At 36.7% G+C, this 11,322-nt stretch overlaps 1 protein-coding gene across 1 annotated transcript; it reads right to left on the bottom strand.

Moving 5' to 3' along the window:
• Nucleotides 1–2,672: 2,672 nt before the first annotated feature.
• Nucleotides 2,673–10,530, bottom strand: ube2nb (ubiquitin-conjugating enzyme E2Nb). The gene is made up of 4 exons (XM_023417873.2): nt 10,401–10,530; nt 8,101–8,347; nt 6,613–6,753; nt 2,673–5,288 (listed from the first exon to the last, which is right to left on the bottom strand). Exons 1-4 carry the CDS (start codon nt 10,428–10,430, stop codon nt 5,245–5,247), a joined length of 462 nt encoding a protein of 153 aa, XP_023273641.1. The 5' UTR covers nt 10,431–10,530; the 3' UTR covers nt 2,673–5,244.
• Between the last annotated feature and the right edge of the window lie 792 nt (nt 10,531–11,322).

Consider the following 11,322-nt stretch of genomic DNA (forward strand, 5'->3'; position numbering starts at 1 on the left):
TTAAGGCCGCTATCCAGCTACTGTCTTCCCACATATGCACAGAGCTGTAGCTACCAGTGAAAACAACAAGTTCATGTCTTCAGTATTAAATTTGGCCCTCTTAGCAACCTGTAATTTAAAAAAAATCAACACATGGTGGTATTTTACAGATATTTATATTTGAAAACAGTTTATAAACCACCATAATTTTATTCTTGGCCTTGTAGTGACGCTTCAATAAATAACAATAACAAACACAGAATGTGCAGTGCTGGCCATGTGAGTTAATAGAACCACAAGAGATAACAAGACGGCAAAACCATTACACGTCATTATAATAATCGACCTTAAGTGAACCTCAACCAGAAAATAGCTCCTCATATATGGGCTCATATTTATATATAAATAACTCGCAAGGAACTGTTTCCAAGTTATAGTCACTGAATTAAGCTAAAAATATCACTTCAACCGGCAATTTTCTGAGGATGGATGGTGCAATAACAAACCCTCTATGGAGACAACTGCCTCCGAGACTAGTTAATGTTTTGTCAGATATTTCAGATAGTGAGGGGAATCATTTCCTGCAATTCCACTCAAAGAATGGCTGCATACCAGCCTGGATGACTCACTGTTGCCATATAAACCAAGCCATGATCATAAAACATTGTGAAACCTTTGTGTCTACTGAGAAAAACATGAAAAACAGGGGCTACCCAGACAGGTACTTCCTGCAGGAAGGAAGACACTGTAGTGAGGAAGACTCAATAGTATTCTAGGTATTGAGTATAAGCAAAAAGAATGAGGTTAGAGACTGTATTTGCTTAAGTTTCTATACATCTTAACTGCAAAATTTACTTGTTCCTTAATGGGATACTGCTGAGAAGATGCAGATTAAAGAGATCCAACAGACATGAATCTGAGCGCTGAGGCAGACCACATACTAAAAAAGGTTAAATAAATGATAGCAAAAAGGCGTCAGAGAAACATTTTATATTTCTATGAGGTACCTCAGTTACAGCAACCCACGGATATGAAGTTGTCTGCTCCTATGGTCTGGTTCAGCTACATTTGATTGTAGCACCATCTTGTGAGGTTTTATGGAACAGCAGGAGAAAAGGGCTTCAACAGATGTTTTTCACAGCAGACATTTTGACATGTCAGAGCAAGAAAAGCACGAGTGGAATGAATAACATCAATAAGAAATGTATTTGATTGGTTGGATAAATGTTGATATTTGAATGAACATATTTTACTCTGAGACCAAGTCATCTGTGTTTTTTAAAATGTCCAGTAGGGAGCACATTTTGCCATTTCAAGAACTTGACTGAAAATGCGACTGTCTGCGGTTTTCAGGCACTCATCTGAACTTTACTTTCTTGGACACGACACCTCACTGTAACCTGATTGGACAGAGGACTGTGGTTGATTCCAATGAGTCTCAACTTCTTATCCACAGTCGTTCAAAGTCAGATTTTTTCATAAGGAATTTTGTTGTCTAAATCCCACCAAACATAAACAGGCAACTTCTGAAATTATTAATTGAATATAGGCATGGGCTATTTGAAAGTTTAATTATTGATCCCCACAAAAATTCAAAATAGGCGCCATCCAACGTCAGGTGTCTGCAGGTTTTCTACACTACAGCAGTCGATTTCACAAATTATCTTTCTTTCTTTCTAGTTAAAAGTGTGAATCTAGCAAGACAAGGGAGAGTGGCAAATTGCAGCTTCTACAACAATTAAGTATATGAAAACTTGCACTTTTTCATGTACATATTGTGTGTATTGTGTATATTGTATTTATTAGTGTATATATTTTTGTTGTATATTTCCATAGATGTTTATTCTATAGATGTTTATTTTTCTGCTGTGGTAAATGAATTTCCCAGTTGTGGGATAAAGTTAATCTAATCTAATCTAATCTAATCTAAATAATATCATCATATCATTTTAAAAAAAAATCAACAACAGGTAATCAATCAAGTGACAAGATAATTTTAAATCTGAGATGAAATATTTTTTACTGAGGGAACAGTCATGTAGTTCTGAATGTTCTTGTGATAGTTTTATGGTAACTTTATTGCATTATATTTGTGTTTTCTCTATGCATTTCTTGTTTTGTACTATTTGGTGCCATTCTGCACGAATTTCTTGTTGAAGTTTGTGCTATATTTAATGTATTTGTTATATTTTGCATGCCTTTGTTGTCATCTTTTGTATACATTTTAATAAACTTGTGGATTTCAATAGGTCCATCTGTGGACAGACAGAATGAATCCCCAAGGTTGGGTCATTGGTCTGTTACATATTTTCCCTATAAAATCAGTAGTTACATAAATGGCAGGACGCTCTGCATTGTGTAACTCACTTCTGTATCAATGCCTCCCTCCACTGGAGATGAATGGTCCTACCTCCTTCCTTCTAGGATGCAACATGGGTTTTTCTTTTTTTAGGGTGTGGGCCAAGTGTGTCCGAGTGTCTGTTTGCCAACTTCCTTCCACCCATGGTCAATTTTTGTGTCCTCGTCTGACTAAGTATTTACTGAACACCACAGATATTATGTGCGCTGCCAATTTAAATGTACTAAATGGCTGTGCGCAAAACGAGATAGCACCCTAAGAGAGATTCTTAGCCCTGTAAATTTTCACCTTTTAGTGGAAGACAAATTACACACAAGATAAACCAGACAAGCCCTTTACTTACTTACTCAACTCAGTTTATTTACAGAGTATTTGAAGAGCCATGTATGCAAATGTACTGAAATTACCGACAGAACTCTTTTCCTTTACACATGGGGAGCTGATTAATCAGAGTTTGATCTCTTTATATTTTGATCTAGATGCTTCAAAAATCCAGTGAGTGACTGTTTCTTGTTTTAGATTGCTGTCAAGTTCCTCAGGGAAACAATAAATTAACCCGGTTTTAAGCCGTGCTCAGTCTTCCAGACTTGAGTAAATGCAGCGGTTAGAAACAGTTAATATTTCTGCGTGAGGACAGGACACAGATAAATCTAAGCAACACCAAGCCGGCGATATTCCAATAAAGGGCAAGAAAAGAGATCAACCAAAAAGAGAACGCTTAACAAAAATAGTTTTACTACAACATAACGTTACAGTCCTCCCTCAGATGAGCCATACAGAAGCAATATGATCATGGAGGGTCTAAGTTACTGGACGACAGGTCACACTGATCCCTCTAACCCATTAATACATTATCTTTTAAAAGGAAAGTTTAAGGATTTTTTAGAAAGCCTTTCTACAGGTCAACAACAAATCTCAACGGAGAATTTTGTCGTAAGATTTCATGCATGCACTTTTGAGGGACTAGCCAATAGAAAATTTGTAACAGCAAGATGAAGACCTTTAATCTTGAATACTTTTTTATTTGTAATATCACTTTTTCTTCTCCCACAAAGACCCAATCTTCCCTCCGGATTCAATTCAATTCACTTGCATAATCATCACAGATCAGTATCATGGAAAGAGCAAAAGCAGGTTAAGACCAACTCAGGAAAGTCACGGTGAAAAACAACTTTGTGATTGACGACACGACCTTCAAAAAAGCCTCAACTATCCCTTTAAAGAAAGCACCTCAACTCTCACAAACACCCCTGAAGAAAACTAGTTTTAACTGTCCTGATATCAGTTTGGTGACGGTACATGCCTTTTTTTTTTTTTAATTAACACTGAAAATAAAATAGAGAACAGGCAACATAGATAGCATGGACAGACATTAAAAAAAAAGAAAAATAAAAACAGCTCAGGTTCCTACACTCTTAAAAAAAAAAGACGACGTTTTCAACACATCTTCGCCAGCTACCTCTCTGGATGTGTTGGGAATGGCTTCTTTTTAAGTGTGTGGAAGTGATTGGCTCACCCTCCCCAAACTGTCCACCAGGTGTTGTAAAGACTGAACTTGTACAGATATGAGAAAACTGATCACTGAAAAAAAAAAAAAAAACGTATGAAATAAAAATTACATCCACAGTTTCTGGGGACTTTTTAACATGTGGCAATATTTCATAATACTGCCAAACAGACTGCTGGACATGACTTTGGAGGAACAAAATCTTACATTTATAAACGGGCAGATTTTGGATCATTTTACGCACAATCCTCAGTTTATTGGGCTCAGGCAATAATCCGTCTTTTCTATCAACCTCAGACCAATGTTAAAATGTAAATAATGAAAATAGCTAAAATTACATCTGTTGGGGTCACAAATTCACTCTAGCCATGGACTAAATGCTTTTAAATGTTGGCTGTAAAGTACTGTCTATTCTGTGCCAGTAAATTTGACAGGTATACAGCAACCTTTTGGGCGTCTTCAAATTTATGACCCATCCGTGGAAGAAAACACCTCTACCGTTTGTTTTTTTCAGTTGAGCAGGTCTCTAATTGCGGCTTCTTAAAAATGTGACTAGTATTTCAACTGTTACAGTTTAAGTTACAGTTTATATAGGACTGAACAACAGTTTCATGATGTATTTTTTATGTTGTTTTTATGTCCAATCCTACAAGTGAGATAACCTTTGTTGTGTGGTGAAAATATTGTAGTAAGTTTCACCTGTGTTCAGTATTAAGTGCCCCACAAGATGATGCTGAACTACAGTAGCTGCACCACCCATTAATATTCAGTGACGTGAAGTGCTGGTATGCACAGACACACAGGTGTGGAAATTCAACTAACCTTTTTGGTGAATATACAGGCTTAGTGCCCAAAAACTCATCGTATTCCCTAGAAAGAGTAAAGGGAAACGTCATCATTCATGTTGGTATTTTTTTTTGTCTGTTTACTACTAGTGGTGGGGAGGAGACACCTCTACATTCTGTGTGTTGAAATAACAAAACCTGTCATCTCTCTCTCAAGAAGACATACAGATGTGTTGACAAATGATGCATGTGTTAAAAGAAGGGCAGCTTTAATGTATATTTTGCAAACGTACCAGTATGTGCCTCGTTCAGGACAACATATTGCATGTTATTTTAAGACTGTAGTGGGGAGGGTGTCATTCTCTGTCCATGCATTTAAATAGCAACACAGGAAAAAAAAAAAAAAAGACTAACACACATTTAACGCGTCTTAGAGAGGAAAATAAGTCACCCAGAGGTCTGCAGCAGTAAATCTTGTCATTTCTTTCAAATAGATTTGGACTTATAATCTTTTTTTTTTTTCTCTTTTTTTTTTTTGTGTCCGTTAAATTCAAATGTTGACAGAATAGGAGTACATTTTGTGGATCACATTCAGACGCCTCGTCTCTCTTCTTCTATACTTCAGTGTTGCCCGCGTAGAGCCTGGTCCATGTTCGGGCTGGGGGGAGAGAGAAAGATAAAATGGTTGTGGAGGGTGTGAGGGGGTTGTGGAGAGTGCAGGACTGTGGATAACAAAGTGTTAGAGAGTGTTCGCAGATGTGTTCCATCAAACAAACGTCCAGAACCACAGGCATCCTAAAGTAACTGAAATGTCCACATAGGAAACCAACATAATAAGTAAATCAATTAGTCAGTCCACAGAAAATCAATCACCAACAATTTTGATGAACAATTAACAGTTTAAAAAGTTCATCAGGAAAAAATGCAAAACTTTTGTTGGTTCCAGCTAGAGCAGCAAGTAAGGATTATTTTCATTATCCGTTAATCTGCCAATTTTTTTTCTTGACTAATCGTCTAATCTCTCGGTCTTTAAATTCTCAGAAAGACTCAGTTGCCATATTCCAGTTACTTGTTTTGTTCCACCAGTAGTTCAGACCCAAAGATATCCAGTCTCCTATCACAGAAGACAAAGAAATTTGGTACCCCCCCCAAAAAAAGAGAAAAACAAAATCTAGAAATGATGCATTAATTATCAAATTGGTCGCTGCTTATTTGGAGCTTTGAACCAGAACAAACTACAACCGTGCTCCTTTTGAGGTATTTTGGGTCACTTGTTCAACAGAATTTTCAAGTGTCTTCAACAAAGAGTTGTAGTGAAGGAGAATTCGACAGCAGAAATAAAAGTATCACTGAAAAGATGAAGAGAGCTTTCAAAGCCTAAAGCGTCATGAACAGAAAAACAGAAAGAAATGAAACCACAGGTTAGTTTTAAATGTTATACAATGTCTATATAACTAACTTTCACTGTCCTCGTAGAATCCAACTCTCACAGCTTCTTTTAAAATTAACACAATTAAATACTGAATCATTCCAACCCATTTTCTCTTATTTTGTTAAGTACTTTTTGTTAAAATGCTACAGCAACATCTTCGATTTGAGGAAATCCCTTTAAAATAACTGTGTTGTTCTGATTCATGAGCTGTGATTTCATGATAAGTTTGACAAATTTAAGAAAAGCATCCATGCTCAATGGCATATTTGTCTGTTTACAGTCACCAACTCAAGTTTGTTGGTAGAACAAAGCCAACCAGGAAAACTGCCATTGAAGTAGGCAACACCTGAGCTTTAAGTAATGTGATAGCATTTGAAATGTGGGTTGCAATTCAAAGGTCTGGAGTTGAGCTAATGGTTTCTGCCATCTGTCAAAGCATTTCTCATACTGGAAATCTATGACCACCTGTGGTGACTGCAATAAAGTTGAGAACAGCTGATGCTGAGTGTTGTAAATGAGTGTTCAGCAAAAATATGAATCTGTTACTCACCTGTCTCAATGGCATGGCTTTCGTTTTTCTTCCACTGCTCTGCAACGTCGTTTGCCAGGGGATCATCTGGATTGGGAGCACTTAATAACGCCTGGATAGATAGCAACACTGTACGGATCTGCAGGGCTGGAGACCACTTATCTGGAAGAAGGAAAGTTTGGAGAAGGATGCAAGGAGAGACAAAAGTGACAGTTCATAGGTCAAACTGAAGAAACAAGGGAAATTTCAGAGTAATACAGCATTGGTACTAGCTAACAGTTAAAGCCATGCAGTAATTTCTCTGAGATCCACTTTTTCCTAAAGCTATTTGATAATGGAAAACAACTCTGGCTCTTGTAAATCTAATGAATCAAAACAATAAAATATGAGATATTAACGAGCCTGTTGATATATTTTCTTTACTACCCTAAAGAAAGTCTGCCAAACCCTCTGCTTTCGTCTGTTCCACTCTTGCCAAATAAACATTACAATGCGTTTGTTCAACCTCAAAACTTGATTTGATGGTTGTAATCACATCTGCTTCCTGAGGCACACAAGACTCACACAAGAGTACTTTCTACAAATATAACTGGCTACATTTAAGCTATCTGATATTATAAGACTTGCTGATCTGATACCACAAGGTCTGGCTGTGACAATAAAAACTCCATCCCGTGATTCGATGCCTCACTCTGCCACACACTGTGTGTAATAATGTTGTCATTGGGCACTTTATGGGTGTCAGAGTCATGTGAACGTGTCAGTCAGATGTGCCATAAGTGTACTGCTTCACTTCTTTGATTTGATAGCTGCGAATTACTATTCCCATTATGCCTAATACTATTATTATTAATGTTGTTAATTACTGCTAGCCTGAATTTCTTTTTTTCCCCTTGTTTGGATATCCCCTCCACCCAGAATCAAAAATGTCATGTTTTTACATAAATGTTCAACTTTCAAACGGCTTTGTGTGGCATGAAAGGGTTGAGAATAACATCAAACCCACTGAGAATTAACCCCCTGCTTCACTACTCAGATCATTGTTCTCGTTCTTTGACACGTCTGGTTTTGCTTCCTGCAACTGCAGACAAACAATGTAAAGGAGTGTTGAGAGTTGTTGGGGAACAAACAAGTATTGGGACTTCTTTTGTTAGATGGACATAAACAACCCTCTAATAGGATACCCATGATGCTCTGTGTCACCTGAATTCATTATGTAAATTGGCAGTTGTTCGCTAACACATTAGCAATATTAACTCAACAGCCTGTATAGACATAAAGGCCATTGCAGTGAGTTTTCCTTCCTCCTACAAGTCAGAAATTTCGTATTGCAGATTCAACAGTTTAAAATAATCCAATTTCTTTATACTAATGTTGTTGTCAAGATTGGAAACAAAACTGTGCAAGCACAGTAAGTGTGATTCCACACCAGTGTCAACCAGAAAAAACCCCCATCATGTATACAGAACATTTCTTACTTGTTTGTGTCTTTTTGCTGTGTTTTCTTACCTTTCAAAATGTCTAAACATATTCTTCCCAGTTTGTCAACATTGGGGTGGTAGATTTTGGTCATGAATCGCACTTTGGGAGCTGCCATGGGATACTCTTCTGGAAGAAATAGTTCAAGTTTAAATGTGCCTCCTTCAAAAGGAGAGTCTTGAGGCCCCGCAATGACCACATGGAAGTAACGTGCATTCCCTTCATCAGGCGTAGCCGTGATCCCTGGAACAGGCTCCGCCATCAACCGCTGTGTCTCCTGAGTGTGGTCAGAATGAGAAACACACAAAACCATTGTTGAGAATTCTGAATGAAACTAAAATTACTGCCTCACTGTTGTATGTCTCCACCAACGAGTCAAGTTGCAGTTTATATCCATGTCTGTCCAGACTCATATATGTAATGAAGATTTAGAAAGAATATAATAAAAGGTATTCAGTATTTTTTATGATTTTTGATATACAAGGATATATAAATGAAATTGATTTGTTTGATTAAGCTTTGTTATTCTAAATTTGCTGCATGTCTACTGTATTACTGTGTAAGTTCACTGAGTGAAACAAAAAAATGTGTGTGCATGTGTTCACACGCTTAACCAATAAAACTGATTCTGATAGAGCACAAATTTGTAGCCATGCAGTAGACAATGCTTCAAAGATGGATGTTGCTGCAAATAAAAAAAAAAACTGTGCTGAAGAAAGAACTGTGGAGGCGTCAACAGACAACAGACTTTCAGGTACATAATAGATGACAATGTTCAATTACACCTTGCTTAGTCACATGCACACAAACTCACCCACATACAGACAAGACAACATTCCACAAATTATTGTTTAACAGACACTAAAAAGGCCGCTGAGGGCTGGAGCACTTTCCCACATAGCATACAAGTACTTTGATTGAAACGCTCACAGAACTTCCCACTACTGTAAACTGCTTATTTCTTAAATAAAATATATGATTCAGACCTGCAACTATCAATTATTTTAATTTTATATTAACCGGACAACAATTTTTAAACCAAGCAAACAAGCTATAAAATGTCAGAAAAGAGTGAACAATGTAATCATAATCATTTTTAAAAACTACTTTTTTTTTGTCTGACCTGATGTCTAAAATCCAACAATATTGTTTTTACTATCATATAAAGGTTCGGTTTATTCACATTATAATTAACAACATTTCCAAATATTCTCATCTAGAGGCTGAAACCAGTGATTTTCTGGCATTTTTTACCTAAACATCAGCAAAATGATCAATGAATTATCATAATGGTTGCCAATTAATTTTATGACAATTGAGTATCAGAGTAATCTATGAGGTTTCAGCGCCACTTTTGGTTTATGGTCCATTTTATTATGAGAAATTAGTTAACAGATTATTACGGTTAAGTAAATTTCTATTACAAATCAACTACGTATTGTGCGACACTAAGAGACACTAGAAATCAAAAGAAGGAAGTGGAACATTATTTCGAATTTCTGCATTTCACCAAGCAGGTGCAACGGAACATCTGCAGTCGACAGGAAAGAAAGTGGTTTAATCTCGTTTTATATACAAGTATTACTTTGTTGTGGTTGGAAAACAAACTACAGGTTTCCATAATGGAAGCTAGGTCGTATTTTTACTTTGTCAGCGTTATGTTCAGGGCTGTGAAAACCAGCTAAACCTGAGAAATAGCTGCTAGATGTGGCGGAAAAGGCTGATCGCGCCCACTGCCGGGCCTGGCCCTACGAAGTAAAGTCGCGATGAGGGAGGAGACCGCAGCGCAACAGGCCCCACAATTCCGGTTCATTTTTCGATTCGTTTTACACAAAATAAGCAATATGAACATGTTCGCTTTACTACGAACATTTAAATGTTTAGAGACCACAAGGGCGGCGTTTCACATCAGCGCCAGACATGTGTACCAATCACCAAAGCCACAGTTGCTAGCTTAGCTTACATAGCGAATCCATTCATATGGCGACTAGGACAATTTGTCATAATTTGTTGATTCACACTGCAAATTAGCAACCTGGTGGTGTTACAGCTGCAATATAAGCACGACAACAAATCTACTCGTATAAAAATTCAACCACAGACAGAGCAGAAGGGAGTAAACGGAAGTGGCAAACAAAACACTTGCAGACACGGACCAGCGAGCTAGCTCGATAACTAGCTAGATAAGAGCTAATTGTGCTAGCTGCGCTAACGTCAGGCTACACGCTGGATGGCAGTAACTCTACGGCCATATTCGCATTAAATAATCTTTACAAGACAAACACACGGACTCATTAAGATCTATATACACTGTCCGGTGAAAAATGTACCTTTATAATCCTACGAGGCAAACCGGCCATCTTGTGTTAGCTATTATATTTTTAGCCGTGGACTCGCCTTCTCTTCAGGTTGGACTGACTGAGCTGCCGGGGCGGGGACAGATAACTCACTCTTCCGGTGGCTTCAGATGACGTTAGGAAATACGCTGTTAATTGTAATAAAAATATAAAAACTAGATCTAATAAAAATATAAACAGTAAATACATTAATTGTAATTAAAACATAAATACAAATACTAAGTTTATTAAAAGAATCTAATAGAAATAAAAAAATACTAAATGTAATATAGTATAAACATTAAATGTAATGAAAACAAACACGAAATGTAAATATTTAAACACTAAATGTACCAGTTAAAATGTATGTACCAATTGTACTTGTTACCTAAGCATATTGGGCAGATTTTCCGACACTAGAAACACAAATTAAAGCTTCCTTTTAAATACATCATACTACTGTATATTATGAAATCCCCCAAACTTAATTTTATTGCAAATGTTATGATATGGAAAAAGTTTTTAAACATAAGATGCCAATTCTCTAAAAGCCTAAGATGGCACTGACACAATTAATATTTAATGTGCCTTTATTTGATTGCATTAATTCATATTTCTATTTTACTGTTTTTTTTTTTTTAAATGTTATCTTTCATTTATATTAACACTATTGTGATGATAAATAGAAAATGAAAGCATATTTTGATAAATACTAAATAGTCTATATGAAAATGATGAATTACTCAGTTGTTGAAATTTGTTCACTTGTGTCAAAAATTTGCTTTTTTTTTTCATATCTAAGGTAGATGATTCCTATGGGTGGACCTAAAAAATGAGAGGTGGGACAATATGGGTGAGACTGAGTATGTGGAGAATAAAACCTGTGCCTGAATCTTGTTGTGATGTGCATGACCTT

Source organism: Seriola lalandi, unplaced genomic scaffold, assembly GCF_002814215.2.
Source record: "Seriola lalandi dorsalis isolate HSWRI2012SDOR001 ecotype SW California unplaced genomic scaffold, Sedor1 jcf7180002054579, whole genome shotgun sequence".
NCBI classification, from domain to species: Eukaryota; Metazoa; Chordata; class Actinopteri; order Carangiformes; family Carangidae; genus Seriola; species Seriola lalandi.